At 37.3% G+C, this 24627-nt stretch overlaps 1 protein-coding gene across 1 annotated transcript in view; it reads right to left on the bottom strand.

Annotated features, from left to right (window-relative positions):
• The window catches only part of DLGAP1 (DLG associated protein 1), a gene marked incomplete at its 5' end in the record, with an annotated part of 134316 nt that extends 110296 nt beyond the window's left edge, over positions 1–24020 (bottom strand). The window contains 2 exons of the mRNA XM_083866677.1: positions 8736–8950; positions 23067–24020. Coding sequence (XP_083722803.1) covers positions 8736–8950; positions 23067–24020 — 1169 coding nt within the window. The remainder of the gene's footprint in view (positions 1–8735; positions 8951–23066) is intronic.
• Between the last annotated feature and the right edge of the window lie 607 nt (positions 24021–24627).

Raw genomic sequence — 24627 nt, 5'->3', positions numbered from 1 at the left:
ACTTAATTATTGTTGCCTATTTGCTTGTCTTGTTATGCAGAACACTGGGACTCCAGACTGATTTTTTTGCAAACGCACATCTCTTTTTATGGCTGTGAATTTTCTGCATGGCAGGTTCAATACATCAGCTGAGCTCCCCTCAGCAAACTAAACCAGATAGCATGAGATCACATACCAAGGGTCAAGCCATGGTATGGCTGGCAGCGGTGGGAACATGATTTCAAAATGCTAGCAATGAAATAACATCTAAAGAACATGAAAGAATTGTGCAGCACTGCTGTGGGTGGGATATCTATATTTACTGTTCAACAGCAGGCCTTCAGGAATAATTTGGTCCTGATGAGAGTTTTATTTTTACATTTTAAAAATAATTGATGAAAAGGAAGTAAGAACAGTGATAGTGGGTATATTCAATAGCCTTAGAAAGACAGAGGATCAAAAATGATAGGTCTGGAGGGGTCTTCAGGAGGTCATTTGGTCCCTCCTTCTACCCTAAAGCAGGATCAGCAATACCTAAATTTGTTCTGACAGACATTTTTTACCCTTTTCTTGAAAATGTCCAGTGAAGTGATTTCTTTTGGCAATCAACTCCCACGCTTAACTATCATTACTGCTAGGAAAATTTTCATAACATACAGCCTGTGTATGCCTTTGCAGAATTTTTTTTTCCTGTCTTCACTGGACATTATTAACTCCCTTTCTGAGGCAGCTTTTTAAGTATGTGGGAAGAAGTAGGGCTAAAAATAAAGAAGACCAGTTTTGCACACAAATGTGCATGTTGGCTCTATAAGGACTATACACTGAAAGAGATGGCTAAAAAACACATTTTCGTTCAGTAATTATAATTGTTTTTCTTAACACAAACCCTAGAACTGCCCATTTGATACATAAAGTACAATGATAGGCTTTGCTTCTTAAGAGACAATAGTGTTACATTGCATTCATCAGCATCATTTTCTGTAAAATACATAAATGTTTCTAGGATTTAATTGAGAGGAGCTAGAATGCTGGAAGTCCTAACTTTCATCTGTAGCAATGTTCCATATAAAGCTAAATCTTGTGTAAAAGTGAAGCAGATGACTAGACACAGAACAAGGATTTTCATGTCTGCAAATACGACCATCATCTAAATGAGGTTGTTACTTTTCTCTTACAGATTACCGACTTCCAAAATTTTCCTGCAGTATTGCCAAAAAAATCACATTTTGGCTAGGAAAGTTATAGGCTTTTCCTTTTTTTGCCAATGTTTATGCCTGGAGAAGAGAATGTTCTGGGGTGACCTTATTGCAGCCTTTCAGAACCTAAAGGGAGCCTACAATGGAGCTGGAGAGGGGCTTTTTACCAGAGCATGCAGTGATAAGGCAAGGGGTAATGGCTTCAAACGGAAAAAAAAGGCAAGTTTAGATATTAGATTCAATATCAGGAGGAAATTCTTAACTATGCCTGTGGTGAGGTATGGGAAGAGGTTGCCCAGAGAAGTTGTGGATGCCACATTCCTGGAAGTGTTTAAGGCCTGGCTGAACAGGGCTTTGAACAGCCTGGTCTAGTGAAAGGTGTCCCTGCTCATGGTGGGGGGTTGGAACAAGGTGGCCTTTAAAGTCCCAAATGATACCTTGGGAAGGCTGACCTGAAACAGAGACTGAACAGAGCTAGAGAATAAAGTAGCTATTTACTGAAAGGCCTTTAGGATACACCTTGGGCAAGAGCCTGGCCAAAGGTACACCAGAGATGGACTTAAAATGGTCACAAAATGGATGACCAGTCACGAGGTCTTACAGTTTTATAAATTTTCATCCCTTTGCATATTGAGGTTTGATTGTCCAGTTACAGCTTTGGGTTGTGAAGTATTATCCTTCTTGTTTTTCTCTTCAGTCCACTGTTGTTTATGCTTTTGGGCCTGAAAATTGTACTCATCCTTGGTCTTCAGCAGGAAAAGGATTTGTTTTGTCTAACTACTTTGTGAAGAGAGCTTACTAAGACTTAATATGAGTCTCAAAACTACACCCCTAGGCAGAACAAAATCTGAAAAACATGAAAGCTAAAACTTAAGGTATCAATCTAACCCAAACCATTCTATGATACTATGGATATTCTTATGCAAGTTTATTGTAACAGTATGATTGCCTCAAATTTCAGCGAGTAAAGGTAAAAGTACAAGTGGGAAAATAACAATTGAACACATCACAGACCACAACAAAAGTTTTGCTTTCCATCTCAGAGAAACAAGAAGTAATATTTATACAAATATGATAATACTGACATAACAGGTCATATCTAGCTAGGTGTGGGCTAATAGAAAGCTAGGTTTTACAATGTGATAAGCAATGACTGCTGCCAGTGAGACTCTAATATCTAGAGAATCTCAGTTTCATTGCAAGATAAACTGGTGGAGATCATCACAGAAGTAGAGGGGAGGAGTGTTCATCCTACCCATGTCCTGTCCAGTGAAATATAGTGATGTCCTGTGTCCACAGACAATTGTGAGTTCACACCTGTGCTGCAAAGGCAGCCTACCTCTGTGTATGGGGGACACAAAGCCCTGAAGAGAAGCTGTCATGGAGCACAAGATTTCTCTCATGCTCATCGGTGATACTAAACCTTAACTGACTGAATGTGGTTTATAAATCCATTACTAACAACTGTTCATTAAAAGTTCCAAGCTCTAGGTTCCTCCAATAAATCAATATCCTCTCCTCCTTAAATATCATATGCACAAAACAGATGTCAGCTGCCATAAGGAAACCACTGGCTCCCAAAGTATGCCCACCTACTACCTCAAAATAAATGTATTTTTCATTGTCTTGCCTTGAAAATTTCTTCTGACTATAAATTATTCACTGAACTTAATCATACTTGACACATAAGCCTGAAAAGTGAGAAATGTGTCCAACAGGTTCTCCCTAGTTTCAGAGAGAAGAGAGAATGGATTGCAATGGTATGAATAAAAGGGTAAGTAATATATCATGCATCAGTGAATGTGAGCTGGGAAAGTTACTACCTAGGCCAGTAACAGTTCCAGAACTGTTTGTTAGGCTGCATGTCCAGAGTGCATGGAGATGCTTCTGTCTCTTTAATGCAAAATTAAAAAAACCTCCCTGTTCAAGAAAAGAAACAAAACACTTCAAGGAACATAGAAAGAATTCCTTTGATAGCTACAGGTTTGATAAAAATGAAAGAGACTGCAACATGAAACAATTACACCAACTGTACTGAAAACATACTGTAAAACACTAGTAAAAGATTAATCAGAGTTATTCCTTTTGTACTCATTAGCAAAGTCATTGTTCTCTAATTGGAAGTTGCTCAGCAAGAAAGAAAATTAACAAGCTTCCCTGCATGTGTCTAAAAATATTCACCATAATGAAACTGTGGTATTGCACCACCTTTCCCTTCCCCCAGTCTGTGATCTGGATCAGATCACTTTAGCAGAATGAGGACACCACTTCATCTAGAAAAGAAAAAAAAGAAAAAAAAGAAAAAGAAAAAGAAATAAGAAGTGTGCTTTTGTTTATATGACACTTTTTTCCCCCTGGATATTTTGGAGTATATTATAGTAATACAGAAACAGCTCAAAGTAAATAGGCACTCATTCCCAAGACTGGGATGGTTTCCAAACAAAGGATTTATGACGTGCTGTATGGTTAAGTGTAGTGTAAGGACATAAAATTCAGTTTGCTCAAATGGTGGAACAGTCTGGGCACTGTTTCAGGCTACAATTATCCATACAACCCTTATAATTTCCCTCAATGCAGACACTTCTCAAGGATCACTTCTATGAGGACCAGGAAATATTGAAATATGTCTTATACTAAGTAACAACGGAGTGGTTTGATTTTCCTTCCAAGTCATCCTGGTGGAGTTGGTGCTGCAACTCTGTCAAGACTTGGTTAGTAATATAGGTTGATTCTAGCCTGGTGGTTTGTCCTCCAGGAACTGGTTGAAAGTTTGAGTTCAGGAGAAAAAAAATAAATCAGATCTACCTCTTTCTTATTGCTCTTGTCACTGCTACTAAGCTTGCTAACATATTATACCACTTAATTGTGATTGATAATTTACTGTGATTTGGTTTGCAAAACAATTTTGTCTCTAGATTCCCATAAACATCCAAGTAGAAAGTACTTACACTATTTGTATCAACACATAAAAATATAAAAGTGGGTGTAAACAAATAACATGCCCCTATTTTGAGATATTTTTGAAACGTCTATGATAAATTTTAAAGGAAGGAATTGTTTGGCTCATTTTAAGTAATCTATGCAGTAAATCATAGGAACAGATGCAGCTATGTTCATATAGAAAAATTCATATAGAGTTTACATAGAAAAACTCTTTACCATGGGATAAAAAGGAGAAAAGTCTAATGCTTATATGCTCACATACTCTCTTCATCATCAGTGGTGAAACTTGGTGTGCATTAAAAAGAGGTTTTGGTGTTTATAATTGAGATTCTCCTAATCACAGCTCACTGAAAAAAAATCACATGCCTAATAAAATACCTTGAAAATAAAGGTTTCCTAAGAAAAACTCTTCATTTCTGTTCTTCCTTCTATCCTTTTTACACAAATTCTACAAATGCATCTACAAAGTATCAAGATCATTAAAATTTTCAATTCACTAGTGATCACAGAGTACAACTTGTCTCAGAAAAAAGTTTATGTGATCAAACATGAGTTCAAAAGAAAAATTCTGCAACTGTATTTAATCCAAAATCCATGTCTATAAATAAATTACCATTAAGTTCTGTAATATGTTACAAAACCCCCTCCAAACAAATAAACAATTCAAATGGGTGAAGTCCCCACAACAGCAATAATGAGTTAAGAAGCATAATTTGAATCTGTATTTTAAGCAGTGAGTGTGCCTGCAGTGGAGAAGAGGAAAGGGGGAAAATGAAGTAAAAAACCTGTGATGACAGGATCCATCTCTCAGCCCTCTTGTCCTCAGCAGAGTTTTCCAGTCCCTTCTATATTCCTTATCGTTTTAGGTGGGGAAAATGCTGCCATGATGTTATTCCTTGTGCTAACCCACAAGCTACTTTGGCCATAGTCCTTCAAAAGAACAAAAGGGATGGCTGCAGATCCTTCTTTGCCTTATGCAGCTACATATCTTGATAAAGCTTCTGGAACTTAATTTCTTTCAGATTTCAGTCTCTCTAACAAACTTTGTTATAGTTGGCCAAAGGATTTAAGAGTTACTGGGAGCTGGAGGTGACAAGTTGGCATGTGGGCAGCAATGCAAATGCATACTTTTCTATCCCAACAAAAACTATGCTAAACAAGGTACATATAAATAGTGAAAGAATGTGTCCTGAATCAAGCTCAGCTGTAACAGAATTGTCAGTTATCTGTCACCTGCACTTTCTTTACAAGTTTGCTAACCAGTCCATTTTCAATCTGCTTACAAAAGATAAACTTTTGCCACTTTTTAGGAATGACAAGAAAATACCACCTTTCTTTCTAGCTGAATCAGTTTATCTAGATTGTGAAAGCTTAAACACTAAGAGCATACTGCCAGCAAAGACAGAGAAAAAAAAATCTGCTTATTTCCTGATAGGATAATGAGAATGCAGCAGCGGAGGTGTGTATTTCAAAATCACAGCAAGCTGTGCTTTACCCGGAATGGTACCACAGCATTTGACACATGTGCTGTAACCACATGGAAACCATGGCAATGAAGGAAAATTGTAGGAAGGAGATTGTACGGTATGGCAGGGAAAAAATCCTCAGCAGAACTGGGAAAATAAATTTGTATTATGTAAAGGAGATATGAGACAGTTGTGCTGTTCAAAGGTTATTCCTTATATAAAAAGAAACATTGGTAATAATGAAAATACTTTCTTAGAGGAGTAGGCGCATGAGCAATGGTAGGTAGGTAGGTGGGAGGAACAGTGTGGGCTGTGAGACCAATATTAGACTTAAAGGAGTCAGAGAGGAAAAGTCCCAAAAGATGAAAAATCCCTTCAAAAAACAACAGTGAAAGCAAAAGGGAACATGTTTTTAAGTTGCTTGCTCTGCCAGAGATGAAAGTGCAGCCAACTAGAGACTGCATACAGCAAACTGAGAAAAAGAGTAGCAGAAAGGATAGTGCATCAGGAAGATCCCTGACAATTACTGCTGTAGAAACACTGCTTTCACGGCATGCTTTGTTCTTCACAGACAGAAAAAACCCATAAATTAAAGGAGTGAAATACCATTCAGTTTAGGGTGTTAATAATATCCTTCGAGGTCAACTAGAAGGCCCACTAGTGACGGTAAAAGGCTGTCTGCTGCCTAGAGCAGCCTTTGGCTCATTTCCACAAAGCTCTTATTCAGGTGCAAATTGAACCCAAGTCAACAGCAAGCCAAGGAAATAACTTGTTATCACACATCACACAATTGCTTGATGACCTATATTCAGTCAATTAGGGGCCCTAGTTAAGTCTCTGTCCAACACACCTGCAAAACTCTAACACAACGGAGTAAGCAGGGTAGCCATGGGATGAAAAACTAATGTCATTGTGAAGGTCAAGTCACACTATTAAGAAAGTATGAAGAAGTCTGCAAACAAAGACCTAGCTTAACAGAAGTCTTCAATTCCCAGAGCAAGCACTCAGCTGTTTCTCATAAAACCCCCCGAAATTATCATGTTCAGCAGAAAGTAATGAAAGCACTGCATAATTATGTATTATACAAATTGTCTCTGAAAGTGAAAGGTTTCTCAGGAAGAGATATTTCTTTAAAATATCAGCACAGATTAAAAGAAATAATTCTATTTCCTCCCAGCATATGCTGAAAGGCCATTGAAAAAGAAAAGTTGTTTCATGATTTCTTGTCTTTTTTGTTTGACTACCATTAACCATTTTTCCTTCCTTCTTCTACCCTATGATTTACATCTTACTTCTGCACAGCTCCTAAACTTAGATGAATTTTACAGAGTGCAACTTAAAATCAGGCACACTCCTAAAAGCTTTCCCAAATAGGAAGGGATTAAAAAACATGGGAAATTAAGTATTTATACAAGCACTTTGCTGAATTACAATGACTTGAAAGTTAAAAGCTTCTGCTGCCTGGCACCTCTGGTCTGACATCCTCCATGGGTGAACAGTGACATGAAGGACTTTTTGATTTTTCACAAATCTGGTGGTTTTTTTTTTTTTTTTTTCTTTGTTTTGTTTTGTTTTGTTTTTTTGTTTTTTGTTTTTTTTCAAATCTTGTATTTACAGAGAACAGAAATGACCAAGAGCAAATACACTCATTGTGATGCATTGTGCTTCACATATACTATGGAACTCTGGGAAGCATGCTACTAAAAACTCAAAAAGAATAAACTCTGTGCCTGAAAGTGTGTCCATGCATGAAACATGGCTAGATGGAGTTTGTGATGGTAAATAACATTCATGTTCACCTTGCAGAGGTTGCAATGACTGATCTCACAGGAGGAGTTTTGGCTCAGGAAAGGATGTGGTAAAGTCTTCTGGATGATGAAAGGAATCACTGGATCCCTTGAGCAAAAGCCAGCTAGATTATGAAAATCCCTGCAGAAAATGAGATTGCTTTCTCCTTTGGACACTAATGGAAAGACAGAGAAGAAGCAATCCCAGGCTTCCCTTGAGACACAGGCAGGCAGGCAAGCAAGTAAGCTTGCTTTTCTTCTGCTGGTCTATTCATCATTGATGTCAAGAGCATGACATTCTTAACAAGGATCAAACGGTTTTCTCTAAAATCTGTTTCTTAGATAAGGTCTCTCTGAAAAAATGCGGTAGAGGAGGATAAGGAAGGAGAAGAATTTAATGAAGGAAATGCAGAAGGAGTCTTTTGTCACTGATCATGGATACCAGAAGAGATAGAGATCCTTTTAATTTTTTTCCTCATTTTAAAGCTACAGCCTTAGGCAAGTTACACTAAAATTGGGTTATTTTTGGTCCAGTGAACTATGATTCATTGTTATAGCTAAAAATTTAGAAAAAGACAGAAACAATTGTTGATTTTAAATCCACACTATTTTCTTTTATGGATATAATTTATTTTCTTGCTTTAAGGGACCTTTCCATTTTAGAATCAATTAAAATAAAATGTTAATACAAAACTGTCCGTTTGCGCAATTTTCCTGACAATTTGGGTGGCTTTTTTAAAAGGCCTAAATAAAGGAAAAACAAATAATGACATTTAAAAACCCACAAACTCATGATTCCTTTTGGCAAAAGTTTTCATAAACAATTTTAATAAAACAGTTTTTGGTTCTCCACAAAATACAGTGCAATTCTGAGTGGAAAATATGGGCTTGTCTACTTTCAGATGGTCTTTGTTCTTTTTAATTAAATGTCAGATTCTCTCTGGAGCTGCAAAGACTGTCTAAGGCTAATTTCACATGTTGAGTGTATATAAACACACAGTTACAAAAAGCTTTTGCAGGCCAAAGCTGTGTTTGAGCAAAGCATTCAAAGAGCACACCTACTGTACATACCTGGATGCTCACTTAACACTAACAGGTTAAAATACTTTGCAAATTTATAGTGCAGGTTCCTTTTCAGAATAAAATTGAAATACACTCCCAGATTTACTCTCGTTCAGAAAAAAAACCCATGCAAAAATAAGCATGACTGAACACACTTGTTCAAATACATTCCTGAACTGGTAGCTAGAAGTAAAGAGAAGAAGCAACATAGAAAACATGGAAAACGTAAAGAGAAGAAACAAACATACAAAATTTATGTCTTAATGGAGCACTGTATGTGATACAGCAGAACATGGGCTTACTTGAGGGTGGTGAGCTCGGTAAGGGATGGCTGGGTGGCCTTGAGATAACTCTCTCTCCGTGCAGCAATCTTTGGAGAAGGCTTTGGACTTGTGTCTGAGTCTCCACTGTCATCGTCCCCCATGGCTTTGATGTAACTGCCACTACGCATCCGGCGGCAGGGAATCTCGTCATCTTTTCCTCGTGGAGTGTACCCACTCCATTCATCTTGAGGAACCTGAAGTGATGAACAAAATTCTCCTGTTAGGACACTCCTGCCTGATGTTATTGGTAAGCCACAACAGAGGCCTAATAAAAACTTTGATGGCCAAAGGCCCTTCTTTAATCTCATTTGGCTGCGGGTTGCTGTTGCAATGGAGGCCCAGTTCTCCTGCTGCATAGCCACAAGCACCTCTGGAGTTCTTTGCTATTTTCTATTACTTATCTGGGAAGTTTCTAGCAAACATGCTAACATACATAGAAGGCTTGGTTAGGTTTAATATCGGGCTGGAAAAAATCTTGGATTTTTTCAGCTATTTTCATTCAAAGCCTTTATAAACCAGATCAAAATATTTTTGGCTCAGCTCAACATACTGAACATCTTTGGGGAAGCACAAAAGCTGAAATATGAATCCCTAAATGACAATCTTTTTTGATAGAGTGTACACAGGAACATTCACCAGGATGATTTTGGCTCAACACACATTTCAAATTAGTGGAGCTATGCACTAATCATCACAAAAGTATGTTTGCAAGTATGAAGTTTTACTACTATTGCTTCTATAGCTTAATTGGTGCACTTCCACACCCGCAGCTTGCAGTGAGCCTCCTTTTGAATTCCGTTAGTCTGAGTGTCTGAGTCTTACAACCCTTTATTCCCTTCTTTTTCTTCTTAGTGATGTGCATTATTTCTCTTGATCTGAAGTCAGTGCTGTCCCTTCTTTGTATTGGAAATCTGGAACGGTGGGAATGTGCATTCATGAGATTTCGAGACATAACAAAGGACAGTCCAAGAGCAGAGGGGGCTCTTGCCCACCCATTGTCTCCCTTCCTCTGCTCCTGGGGCTTCTGACCACATACACCAGCATCCTTCTCTTTCCTGTAACTGCAGAAACAATATGCAGTGGAGCAAGGTCTTTGAAACTATTTTGCAGAAACACCATTTTTATCTAAAGGTGAACCTGCAAAAGGGTTTCTTGGTTAAACAAATTTTGTGTTAGACTTAAATACAAGTAGCTGTGAATTTTTAGTTTGCTGCTTCTCTTATTCTTCTGAGTGAATCAACTCTATAAACCAGCCATAGCTATAATGCTCAGAAAACCCTTACAAGCCACATTAAATAAGGAGGCATGAATCTGGGTTACTAAATTTGTCTTGCAACTTAGAAATACTCTCACTCAGCAGAATAATCTTTTCTATGAGAAGTTTGTTTTTCATCAGCATTTACCTTCAGCTGAGGATCTTGTAAATCTCATTGCAGATTTCAGCTAGAGCATATACATGCAGGTTTGTTTAGACAACCAAAACTAAAACATTGGAATGCTTGCTAATGGCTTAGCTGTTGATTCCCACTACAAATAATAGTAAGTCCAGTCTTACGTAAGTCTAAGTCCAGAGGCTGCAAGGCATTTCAAATGTTACTGTTAATACAAATAAATTTTTATGGCCTTTTTATGTTCTTTTATCAATCTATACTGCTATAAAGTGCAACCCTAAATCCACTGTGCTGTACAAAGGAACAAAGACATCTAATGGTCCTAAGCCCATGCAGGCTTATTACTAGTCATAATTAATTAATTAATTAATTAATTAAACTATTGACAACCTAATTCTTTGCTTTGTTTCCTGATGATTTCAAAATCCAAGACCTTGCCAACCTTCCTCCTTCATTGGTTTTTCTTTTTCTGCTTCTGACATAATGATTTATGGCCTTCCTTAAGCTGCCAGGCTCAAACAGCCCTTCTTTCTTTTTGTGTTCTGTTCTCTCCATTCTCTCTTGTTCAAGTCCAGCCTCAAAACTCACTCAGACCTTCAGTACTTTCCTCAAAGGACTGAAGATTTAATACAGGAAATCTACTCTAGATTGCACCTTTATCAATACCCTTTCTAAAGACTCAGTCTTCCTTCTCAGGACTTAGTTGTTCTTAATTGTTCCATGTTTTATTTAACTAATTCTTTTTTTGCGCTCTTTTAAAGTAATTTTCCATGTTGTGTTTAAATATTCTTAAGTTAATGGCTCTACAATTCTTCCATCAGCATGCAAAGTTTATTGTTGTGAGTTTGGGGTTTTTTTGGTGTGTGCATGATTGTTTGTTTTGTTTATTTTATTTTCCTGGGCTCCAAGAGTCTAAGTTCCTAAGGCAGAAATATAGTTCTAAGTCCTGTTTTCTTACTGAATGATGACATGCATCATTATTATGCATCAGAATCGTGCATATATAGGATATTACTGAATAAGTACTCATGAAAACACTTGAAATATTCTTCTAGGGTAAAGCTTTAACTAAGACTAAGAGTACCAAGTACTAAAAGAATCTACTGGAAGAACAGCATTGAATGAACAGCTCTAATATTTAATATTTTTCCACCAAGAAAAAAAAAAAGGCACAATATTTTAATTTTGTGGCTTCTAAGTTTATGCCCAGACACCAGATCTGGAAATCTGATGTTTTCAAAATGAAGGCAATCCTCAGCAATGGTTTTGATTTTTGATATAGAAGATTACAGAGCATTTACATTCCTCCCTTACGACATGAGAGAAAGAGTATAAAATCTTTTCAGGTCTTACTCTTGCACTAGTTCTGGGCCTAGAACATCATCAAATACTGAGTATACAATCTATATTCATACCACCTCTTACACATATTTTGGAACTTACAGCTTCTGCTTGTCAGTGTAAAACCTTGACTTTTCAAATCACTCACACAAAAAAGAATTTAAGATAGATTTAGTAAAATGAAGCTCTGCTGTACCATGTTCAGACTTTAGTCAGCAGTTCAAAACCTGTAATGGTGTATATCCAATCGGTTTTTAGGCAGCTGCTAAATATCGAAGTCAGAATACGTAGAAAATCTGTGAATTCTCAGAGGACAGGCACTTTGATCTGTTTAATATTTTATTCATTATTCTTTAATTGAAGATCTTTGCTTTTTCTCATTAAGATAAATTAGTGAATTAATCTTTAATGCACTAAATAAACTATGTCAGTATATTGTTAAGGTTGGTGTCTTTAAAGGAGAAAAAGTCAGGGGGGATAAAATTACAGTGTTCATACAGCACCCATAATTCAGGCAAGCCGAACACTTATAGTTTTATTAAACAACAGATACACTGTTAAATTTACTGCCATAGTTTATAGGTGCAATACAAATGAGAAGATACAGTTACTGTGGAAAGCCTTACTTTGGAATTACTGAGTTCTGTTATCAATAACCCCATGTAGAAGTACAAGACCTTTTATCCCAAAGCTTCTCAAAATTATTTAGATACCATAGGCCAGGTTTTGAATGCTGGTTGCAATGGATTTACCCCAGAACTTCCTATTTACATGTGCAAACACTGTGTGCCATGATGAGTTTTGAATGCACTGCTCTAGTCCCTCAATTTGTATGACATGATTGGAAGTTTCCAGTTTGAGCTCTACTCCTATTAGTGAAGTGAGCAATCACTGAAAAATAACTGCTATGTTTTTAGTGGCTTTTCCACTTTTTAAAAACCACTAGTTGCAGAGAAAGAAAGCTGAGCTGTTCACATAGAGAGCAGGGCAAAGCAGCCTCAGTGAGTGCCACAAACCCACTGGCTGGTTTGGGTATTGGAAATCACCTGCATGTGCAAAACCAAAGGAAATAACACAAAAGTGACCCAACTTCCATTTCCATATTATGGGTTTAAGGGTAAACCCTGTATGTGGCAAAGAGAAAAGGATGGCTGTGGTTAAAAAGCCATCCAGATTTAGAGAACAGTTAAAATACCAACCCAGATATGCTTCTAATTTCATGGAACACACTGAGGAATTCAGAGTGTTTGTACAAACTATCTTATCTGCCTAGACAAAGCTGCAATACAAAAATGTACTGGATATTTAATTAAAAAGCTATTTTAGATAAAGTTTTGACCATGGGATTTTTTTTTTGCTGGTTTGTATTTTTTGAAACATTGTTTTTACTCTTTTTATTGTTTGTTTGTTTGCATTAAATTTTCAGTATATAACTGATTTTGTAGATGAAAATTTGGGTCCAGCTCCCCTTTATCTTAGTTTTTCTTATTTCTTATATGAGATTCACAAGAGCAAGAAATTCAGATTTCAGAATTTGGTGTAGGAGAAAACTGAGGCACCATATAACTGATAAAGTGCATTTGCAGGATAAAGAAACACTTTAAAAGTTCTGCCTTGGCTATTAACAATTTTAATACTTTCTACGAAAGGATCTCTGTCTGTGTCTTACTTGACTAGGGCAAACAACCCTTAAAGCTCAGCATTTCCTTTCATTTCAGGCAGATAAATAATGTCAACGTTTTAATACTTCTGTGCCTATAGTCAAATACCTCAAGCAATACCTACTAAAAGAAGTGACCTGATTTTCAGAGTGCTTTTTTGGTACCTAAAAAGTATTGGCTGTAACAGACATGGCCGTAAGAGCTCATGCAGACAGTGCAGTTCACTGTTGCAACAAAGTGTTTCATATTATGAGGAAAAAGTAAAACACAAAGCCCTCTCCAAAATGCAAACTGCAAAAATAAAATCAATCAGATTATTTCATACATTCTGTTTCTACACATATGGTACTACACATCCTGTAATGTGATTTCTTTTGTTGGTCTGGAAAAAATACTGCAAGAAATGTCTATGTGAACCTCCAGCTCTCTTATTTTTTTGAGTCAGGGGGTCTGCACAAGTATTCCCACAGGCTCTTACTTTATTCGAATGGCCAATAATATGCCTTGCAAGGTCACATACTACACTGCACACAAGTGGAAATGCATGGTATCTTCTGCCTTAGAGGATTAATGGGATTAAGATTGACACACTTGAGATAAAACTGTTTCATGCTTTTAAGAAAATCATATTATCCAATTACCTTGGCAATACCATTTTTCCAGTATCAGAATATCAAGAGAGAACATCACTTGCATGACTGTTTTAACTCTTTAAACTCTTTAAAAAGGAGGAAGAGCTAAACTCAGATCTAACAATGAACATTGTTTTTATTAAAATAGAACTATTACTATTCACATTATCAAAGTAATAATGATCCTGGAAACATTGAATTCTCTAAATGAAATTACCTCTTATCCTTAAGATCATGTACAAATCTTTATAAGCCTAGAAATCAAGAGTGTAATTCACTTATACAAAAAGCATAGTGAAACAGAACACCAGTATTACTTGAATAGAGATGGAAAATATTCAGCAAAGGCCTCTGAGCCATGCAGCTTACTGAAACTTAAAAATTCAGCTGAACCCCTGGCAACAGATTGCTGCATGTATAAACACTAAGCCTGACAACAGTTTCTTTCTTTTGATTAAATGGCTGATATAACATTATTTTGTAAACAGAGCAGACTATAAAGATGAAGTACTGCTACTAGCCAACATCTTACCTGGATTTAGCATCATTTACTGTATAGATTATCTGTCCCAATATTTAACAAAATTTATGTTGCTCTGCAAATGTTCACACCTTGCCATTAGCCAGGTTGTACTGACTTGTCATTTTCTTTAATGTTTCTTTTTTATATATAAAGGAACTGGATTTTTTAAAGATAGTCTAGGACTCTTCATAAAAAACCAAAAGAAACAGGTATACTGGCCCCACAGTTTTCAAACATTCACTTCATAAGTTCACATGTAGTAGTATGTGAAATAAACCCAGATTGTAATGACAAAGGTAAAGAAAACATTTTAAAATTCATTTTCTAAACAATTAAATTAGAATATCTAATTTCCTTTTTTAATTTTTATTTTTTCCCCCAAATAGTTATTAACTTACCTTGCTGGATGTAATAGCAAATAGACTGTCTCTATAGCAAATTAAGTTCATTATTGATCTCTAGTTTGCTTTGGTTTATTGCAGCTGAAATCATTAAAGCTTCTTCCTGTGCTTTGCAAAAAGCAATGTGGATGACTACAGAAGTAAACAAAAGGATTGGAAGGAGTGGCTAACCATCACTCACAGCAGTAGACTTGTAACTTTAGCTTTCTATTAGTATGCAAATACCTAATGAAATGAAATCACACAACTGAAAAACAATGCCTAATGACTGCTCAGTGCAGATTTTTCAAACCCATGCAATTTGGTCTTCTTAGCCATAATTATGCCTCTTCTTTGTGCTGTAAAGGAAGTTTCAATTCCCATCTTCCACTTACTGAGCAGTATTCCTAGCACTCATGAATATTGAATTAATCAGACCAATAAGGATGAGTAGCATTTCTTTCTATCAGTTTACATATGTTAAGAATCATTGAAGTATGCAAAAAAATGGAAGCCTTAGAAAGCAGAAAGAAAAATATATGTTTAATAATCCTCTAGTGGTTTCAAAAAGGCAGTTAGGAGGGTTTATTTAGGATAAATTTAATATGCTCGGTATCTGCTGCAACAATTGCTTTAGCTTGTACTATTTGAGCAATCATGTTCTACTGTAAATTAACTTAATGTCGCTGACTTCTCTCCATATTTTTTTACAAGAGGGGAATTAACAGCAGAACAAAGACCTGTCCAAGATGGAGCATTACTTCCTCTATCCTGTGCCCACCCTTTGCATCAAACCTGAACAAAAAGGGTGAAGAACTGAAATCTTCCTTCACATTACAGTAGTTTGGAAAGTCTTCTAAACCAGTATGAATCCTGAGTCAGCCAACAGACAAAATTCTTCAAGTACCACTCCAGTTTATGATGTTCATTCACCAAAAGGTGTCTTGACCACTGGCTTGTTAATCTGATTCACATTCCATTTTATGAAGAGGAATGTGTGTCTTCTAAATGAAATAACCATGTCTTGATTCCAGATAAATTTTTCTCCTCCTGCTTTATCTGTAAAAATCCAACCAAACATGAAGAGGGGCACACCGATATAAGGATTCCATCCACTGCCTTGCAAGTTTGCCACCCCTGAACATCTGCAGAAAGGAAGCCAAGCAGCAACTGCCACATCCATTAGCTGAGGTGAACATGATTGAAGGTCACAGAGCAGGGCTCTTGGCCAGGACCTCAAACTAGAACTGCTTCAGTGATACTCATGGATGATATTCTCCAGTGGCAGAGGGCAGACATTGGTTCTCATCTTTCGCAGTACCCTTGAAGCATTCAATGCCATTGGTTATAATGACATATGGTTTCTTGCCCAATTAAGAGTGACAGGATGACTGCTAACACAAATACCAGTCCCTGAAAGGATGCTTTCAATGACTAGCAATAGAGAAATGTTCTCTCATTTCTTCTTTATATCTTCTTTTGTGGTGAGTCACTCCAACACCTGCATACAGTGACTGGTTGGCATCCAAAGCAATACTGTTAGATGAGATGCCATTTTACCTTTCTTTCACTACACACAGGCACAAGCCCACTATCAAGCAGACAGCAGGAAACTGGCTAGTGGGTGGAGAATATGTAGCTGAATCTTTATCCTTGGAAGAAAACAGATGTGGTGGGGAGAGCATTTTGAGATGCAGCCCTTATGCTGTTTCTTTTGGCTGACTGTAACTCAGTAATCTTTGGTGCTTTGCTAATGTGCTCTCACAGGCAGCAGCCCTAAGTGATGCCCCTAAACGACGATCTCCTGCTGGCTGTTGGCTTCTGCCACATTTTAGTGGCCAATGGACAGACTTTACTGACACTTTTACAATGATTTCTTTTAGATAACAGTAGTGCTATATATACACCTGTGAAATAATCTTTCATTTGGCTGTAAGGAAACTGTCTTGGCTTCAGAACATCATATTGTGCCTTCTCAGCAACTCCAAATGGTCACCAAATGGTCACATGTGTTCTACAGCAACGTCCCTTAGGATATGAAATCAAGGTCATAGTCTTGAATCTCTTCTTCTGGAAACTGAATTGCTACAGACCAGGAAGCCTCTAAGATTTCCTAACAAACTGGTCAGCAGGCTGGGGTTATGTCAGCAAAACAAAATTAGACACAAATTTATTTGCATAAAAGACTCATGGACACAATTCAGAGACTGTATTTGGAAGCCCTGGCCCTTCAGAACTGTCACAATGCCTTATCCAACTGCATGACACATTGCTTAGTCTTCGATGAGAGAAATACATGTCTATCAGAAGCCCAAAGAAGACAGTCCATTGCACAGTTTCAGGGTAAGAGGATGAAAGGACAAACAATACACAATAGATTGATGTTCTTATTGCTTAATTCACTAGTGACAGAAGCTCAGCTGTGCAAGAACAGCACAAGAGCATTTGTAAAGAAGAACAAAAACTTTGGCCAGATAACTCAGCTCAAACCACTCTTCTGACACTGTAGTATTTCCTCACTCAAGATCAGTACTGTGAATTCCATTCTTGAAACAAGCACAAAACCCCAACTCAATAACTGGATGAAGGGAAATACTCCTTATTACTTTGCACTGACTAAGGAAAATATATCATTGCCCAGTGTCTTCTTCCCCACCTTCTTCATGTGTTTCCACAATAGAACTTAAGGTTTCAAACTCAGAGGCAGATTGGAATGATTTTCTTTGCTGGACTTACCTTGAAGATTTTTTACTTTTTTTTTTTTTTTTTTTTTTTTTTTAACAGTGAAATTACTTAAAAGAATAAGATCGGAATAGTCCAAATATTTAAGGCTATAGAAAGGAATCAGATCATGACAGAAATAAACCTTATCCATGAAGGAACTGAAATAGATACCAAACACCAGCTGTTATGTGCAGCCATAATTTTAGTGAACATTTCTGACCTAACAGTATATGTAATGTAGTGTCACCCAAGTAGGTTGCTAAATCCTATAAATAGTGTGCCTGCAACAGGTTCCAGCTGCCAGAACTGTGTTCATTAATGGATGCACTATTAGAAAGTAGGGATGCTAACAGAACGAACTGACAGTAATTCAAGTTAATCTGGAAAAAATAAGGTCAGTGCCAGGATATTCAATACTTAGAAGTTACAGGATGGCAATAAAACTAAAGGACAGAAAATTACGGAACATTGGCAGATAAAATTGCAGCTGAAATTGCTGTTGAAGAGCTCTCTTTGTACTTAGGAGGCCCCTATTACTCAAGACACCAAAGGTCATCACTGCTTTCAATTAAGCAAATAAGATCACACCAGTTAAGGTGAAATGAGTGGCAAGATCATTATCACCAACACAGCTGACAAATTTTGGAAGTTTTTTTGTTTGTTTTGTTTTTTAGCTAAATTAAAGGACTTCAAAGATGAGGCAGATGAGTATATTGAAATACTCTCCTAGATATTTCTCTCAGTATAGCAATCGCATCTTAGGTGGGTTTGCAGGTAGACTAATAACCAAGATGCCAGTTTAATGATCTGTTAGTAATATACATTTTGTAAATAAGGTGTTTTGTGCCTAACCTATATTTTCCACAAATTCCCTAGCTATAGCCATTATTCATATTACCCACCTCACAATTTTAAAACCAAAATAAAATAGCTTTCTGAGAATATTTATTTCACTGTTAATATGCTTAGATACTAGTTCATTTTAAAATTCAAGAGCATTTAAGAATTTCCAAACATTTTCATGATTATTGCGTTACCTGGAAGTTAACCTAGAATACATGAAAACATTTGACACTTTATTTTGCATTTGTCCAAATTGTTTCACTAGATTTACTGAGAATTATCTTTCACATGAGCTCATCAAAAAACCCTTGAAACTTATACCTCATATACTTTGTAGTTCTGACTAGAAAATCGAAAGAGAAATAACATGTGCTTCATTAACTTTCAATTTATAATGGAATATGAGCTAAAAAAGTCATCAAATACATGAAAAATGGAAGATCTATATTAATGGATGTTAATACAACTTTCATATATATATATATATATATATATATATATAAAGAAGAATATAATGCAAGATTAATTTGAATATGGTTGTTGCCTCTGAAATGTAAACACCATAAAATCATAAAATGAGGAAAACACAAACTGAAAATGCAGAAAAACTTGCATAGATAAACTTAGTATAACAGATTGCAAGGTACCATGTTAACAAATCACATTACACTTACTGCTCTTTATTAACACCCTGACCCTTAGTTCTATTTGGTCATCCATGGACACAGGCAACAAAAAAAGTCTGGCTGGGACTGGAATTCAGCTGTCTTTCCTAAGAAACCGTGCCTTGTCCTGAGAATGGAAAACAAGTCATTCGGATAATGAGTTTCTTAGCACTACACATTGTATATCAATGCACATTACAGGCAACCTTCACCCAGGAAACTGAGTGTAATACTAACCAGAACCCTTTGTCACTGGAAAATTCTAACTACACCCAGAAAAGGTTTATATTTTTTAATAGTATTTCTCACAGTATCCCACCAAAGGGCAAACAAAGAAAATGTGGAGGCTGAATGGCTGCACTGTTGCCCTCACCTTCTGCACTTCAGTTTTTAGAAGTAAAATTTTCATCCTTAGCCTCAAGTGTCTGACACAACTGATATGAATCTCATTGGTTGCAATGAAAAGAAAACTTATGACTGACCCACATAAGAAAAGAAAATTAATTTGAAAAACATCATTCTTTGTATTTTCTCTCAGTCTCTTAACAAATGGACCAAGGACAGCAGGAATGGTAATTACAGGGAACATTAAATGGCAAAACTATAATCAGAGACAAACTCTGCAGTGTATTTGATACACTATTAGCTCCAAAAATCATGAATTCACAGAAAACAAGCGTGTCAAAAATATCTCCTCATGTATTTAGACTCTATTGTTCACAGCAAAGGACTGCTGCGTACATTTCGTCTTTGGTAGTTTTGCTTAATTTAATTTTTTTTCCAGAGGAGAAGCTAACAGAGAAGTAGAGGCTGTCCACTGCTTTAAAAATTTTTCTTTCAAGGGAGGGAAACCCTTTTGAAGAAGCATTTTGATAAAACATGAACAATTCCTTCTCACCTTCCTTCACTGTAGTCCAACTGTAAAGCTGGATCAAACAGTTGTACTTTCCTGAAATAAAAACCAGCTCCTAAAAAGAACCTTATCTTTCTACTATCCAGCTGCTCACTCTTGAAAGGAGAAATAGAAGATAAAAATGCAATTCTACTACCAAAATGCAGGTTAGAGGAAAAGATTTGCTTGACAGTCTTCAGACTATTCTAGGATAATATCTGTTTCAGAAGATGCACAGTGTTGACCCAAGTCTCCCCTAGAACTCCAAGGATGGACACTGTGCCTCACCAGGGCTGGAAGTGGAGCCTGGTGGGGTAAAGAAGGACAGTGCAATGCACTTGATCCAAATTCCAAATTATGAGAAATAAGCCCATCTGTAATATGAACTACTGCCAACTCCTTCCACAGAACAGTTAAGTGGAAAATATCACAGCAAGTGAATTGTTTGTTACTTCCATGTCTTTACACTGAGAATTCATGCAGATACTTTTGTAATAAAAGTCCTCACAAATGAAAGTGAAATCAATGTCATTTGTGATCTCTGATATACTCATCTATCAGAATAAAGAAAACTATCCTGAGTACCCTGAGTTGAAAAAAAGTCACTCCTTCATTGAATTCAGATATTGTGACAAGAAGAGTTTGCATGAACAAGCAGCTGCTCTTTGAATGATCAGTTTATGTCCTGAGAGTTTATGTCCCAGACCATAGACAACAACTTAAATAACAAGCTAGTTGATAAAAGCATCTATTTAACAATTAGTGAGTTAAAGAAAGCAACTAAGAAGCATCATAAAAATGACATTAAATTATCAGGGCTGTCCAGTTTTGTTGTTAATCTGCAGCTTTCATTCTCATTTTGTGCCTTTCCAATTGTTCTAACATAGGACACCAGCCTTTTGGTACAATAATGAGAAGGGCACCTGGAAAATAACAGATATACAGAGTAACTCTACAACCCACTAACAGAGTAAAACTCTGCTGCTGTTCATATATATTTATACTGCAGGACAGACAAAAGGCCTCAATTAGGTTCTGTGCCCCATTGTGCTGGACATTGTGGAAACACAAAAAGGAACAAAGTCCAAGCCCCAAAGGGCTTGCAGTGTAAAAAGATAAGTGATATAGTGAAGAGAAAAGAAATGGGATGTATTCAAAATAGACTGACTTTTTAAATACCTATATGCATTTGTCATCCTTTCAAGCTGCCAAGAGAGAAGAATAATCCTGACCTGCTTCCTCAACTGTACTGTACTCTGAATATTACTTCCAATGTTAACTGATGCCTGGTTAAGATTCTCCTTAAAAAAAAAAAAACAAAAAACACAACAAAACAGTTTCAAATATTTTCCTCGGTTTTACAATGGCATGCAATTAGAAAGAACGAAACAAAATTAAGTGAAAACTGAAATAGAACTACCAGTGAGAATGGGAAACACAGTGAGAATGTAGTTATTCTAAGTGAGAATTTAGTTATTCTTGCCCTTGACAATTGTTGGACATATTTTCATACAGACACAGATAATGTCCTCTAATTCCACTTGAGGAGTCTATTCCTGTCAGTTAAACATTATCTAAAGGTCCCTATGGAGGTGTTCGTTTAAAGCTGATGCTGGCACAGTTTTTTCACTCTTTTCTAGCCATCTGGTCACATACTGAATTGTCAGCTATTTTATCTAAACCCAAGAGAAGGCTGAAAGAGTAAACAAAAATACCAACAAAAGAAATCTCAGGGTTCAAAGTAACCACAACAATCAAGCCTAAAGTTATGATTTCTTCTTACTCACAAAATTCACACTGAAGAGGAAGACTTGATAAAAACCCCACAAAACCTCAAAAGGTTGCAACCTGAGGCTATTTTGAAACCCCTCTCCCTCCCCAGCCCAAACGCAGAGCTGTAAACACACTGAGCATTTGTATTGCCCCCTCTTCCCCCACCCTGCTCTCCTAAACAATTGATTGAAAATCTACATATCCATTCCTTTACATTTAAGACCTAGAATCCCAGAGGCTGGCATTCAAAATTATTTTGCATGACATTCCATTAAACCTTTTAAGATCAATTTTTAAATGCTGATGCCTCAGTCCTACGCTTTCTCTGCATACTGACTTAAACAACAGAACGTGGAAGCTGACTGTCTCATTAAAGCACCCATATGAGAGAACTTGCTACAGTTCTATACAAATAGAAAAGAGACCCACTACATTAAAAACCGAATCATCTTAGCAAACCTCTTTCCTCATGGTCTTCTCTCTTCTCTGTGCAACGTTGTTCCATCTTACACACACACTTAGATGTGCCATAAGTGCTTCTTTTAAAGTGCATAAAAGCTATCCACAGCTCTCCTAAGAATGAAACAGTTTTAATATTTTCTGATCCATGTTCCTGCCACAAACATTCACCGGCAGTATGATAGCTCCAAGAGGAGACATCTGATTCTTGACATTTAAAGATACAATACTGGTGAAAAATAGTGACGCTGTATTAACTGCAAACAGCTTGTGAGGGAGTAGGTGATGTACTCCTAAAATGTATAATCAGAACAAGCAATAATTTCAACCTTTCGATTTTTTATTTTTGACTCAGAGCCATAAAAAAGAGGAATAGCCTGATAAACAAATCTGGACACATTACAATAACCGTTTTAAGAATTTATATTCTATGGCAAATAGAAAAGTAGGTTGTTTTCCTGCTGGAGAGAGAATTAAGGTACCCCATAGTTTCTCAAAAGGGTCTCAAAAGCTTTCATAAAAAATGAGGACTAAATGAAAGCAAAATTGAAATTACAGAAATCAAAGAATTTGTATCCTGGTAACATTCAGTTAATTGACATTGTAATGCTAAATGAAAGCACTAAAACATCAAATTCCCCATACCCCTACTGTGACTGCCTTATAAATTCAAAAGGTACATAGAAAGGTCTTATTTTTCCCACATGAAAAAAAAAAAAAAAGCAATCCTGTTCTAACATGAACTGTTGCTTTGAAATACTGAATTCTGGACCAAAAAAACCACAAAACACCAAAACAAAAAACCCCCACCCAAACCAAAAAAAAACCAGCCCCAAACCTAAAATGCTGATATATTTTTAATTTTAGCAGCAGCACCCCCTTGTTTGGTGATCAGTGACCTCTGGGTAAAGTTCTCCTTATTTGAGAGCATCTCATCCTTATCTCATCAGAGCAAACCTCCATTCCCCACAAACACCTGAGACAAGGCAGAGCACAGTTAACAGTAACCAGTTCTCCACACTGTACCTGGAGGTACTGACATGACCGTTCCTGCTGACACGTCTCTGCCTTCACCACTGTCTGGTCCATGTTAACTGATGCTTTCTGGTAAACTTCACGGGCTCTGCTCACGGTTAATGTAGAGGACCAAGAGCTTTTCTTCATTAACTGGGAGTCCAAATTCACAGGCAGGTTTGCACAGGTAGAGCATTTGACATCATTATTGCTTCTGGAGGACTTCACAGTATGTTCACTAATAGTGTTATAGGCTTCCATAAAGTATTGGGAAGAAGAGCGATCAGGGCATCTTCCCATGGTCATGACCCCACTGGGACCATGATAAATGCAAACATCATTGTCCAAGTTGTCATCTGAACTCCACCATCCTGAAGCATTGGATCTGGGCTTACCTTCTGATCGCCTTTCTTTACTCTTGCTGCGCTTCCCATACCTCATCGTCTGTGACTCCTCCGGGCTTGCTTTCCCCCCATTGACGCTCCCCTTGGATGGTCCTTCCAGCGAATGGGACTTGGTGAAGAGCTTTTGGACAGAATGAACCAGGTGCCGGATCCTGCCCGGGCTGTCGCTGCGGTGCTCCATGGCAGTTCTCTTGTACTGCAGAGTGTGGTAGCCATCCCGATTCAGGGGCAGCTGCCGCTCAAACTGGTCCAAAAGGTTGGCAGGAATGCGGTTGGTCTTGTTGGCAGTTCCATGGGGAACCAGAGCACACTCGTCCTTGAGTTCATGGTGGGAGCTGTAATGTCTCCGGGGAAACGTGCTGCTGGCAATCTGATCGTTGTAGGGCACCATGCACTCGGCCTGGAAAGAGTTCCTTTGAGTGTAGTAAGGGTGGTCTGTGGGGTGGGAGTCCACCGGGTTTAACAAATATGGCTTCCTGTCCTGGTGGTGTGGCAGGCTGTCACAGGCAGGGTCACAGGCAACCCCGTGATGGTGACTGCGGCCACCAGATAATCCCTTCATTCTTGATGCAAAATGAGTCCCAAAGTCATCTAACACGTATGGCTGTGCGACAGGCAGAACTCAGAGAAAGGCCTGAAAGAAAGAAACACAACAGAAGCCATAAGATATTCAGGCTGAGACAATAAACAGCATTTGCACGCTCAGTATTCTTTGTTTCTTATTGTGAAAGTAATTGGAATAAACATTCTCAGACTCTTTTCATCCTTTAATATTTCCCACGTCCAACATGGTGATAAGGATACCTAAGGAGTACACAAGAAAAATTATCTTGTTCTATTAGCTCTGAACAGACACAAGAAAGTTTTTCCAGTATGAAAAGCAAGATAGGAGTTGCCACCTCTACTCTAAAACCTCAGTCCTGAAAACATTCATGGACAAGGATCTCCAAGTTGCCTTAACTGCTCATCTGCATATTTTCAAGCCAAATGGACGCATTAAAAAAGATATTTTATTTAATGGAGCACTTTCTGGGCTTCTTTGGGCCAAACACAAAGCATGGTGCAATTAACAGGAAACTTTTCTCTAACTTCAATGAATATGTTTTACTCAATCTCCATGTCATCTGCCTGGGCTGTAAGCATCTCAAGACAACGACAAAACATTATTT

This window comes from Zosterops lateralis (assembly GCF_965231275.1).
Source record: "Zosterops lateralis genome assembly, chromosome: 1".
In the NCBI taxonomy this organism is placed as follows: domain Eukaryota; kingdom Metazoa; phylum Chordata; class Aves; order Passeriformes; family Zosteropidae; genus Zosterops; species Zosterops lateralis.
This window is presented reverse-complemented; position numbering and strand designations above follow the sequence as displayed.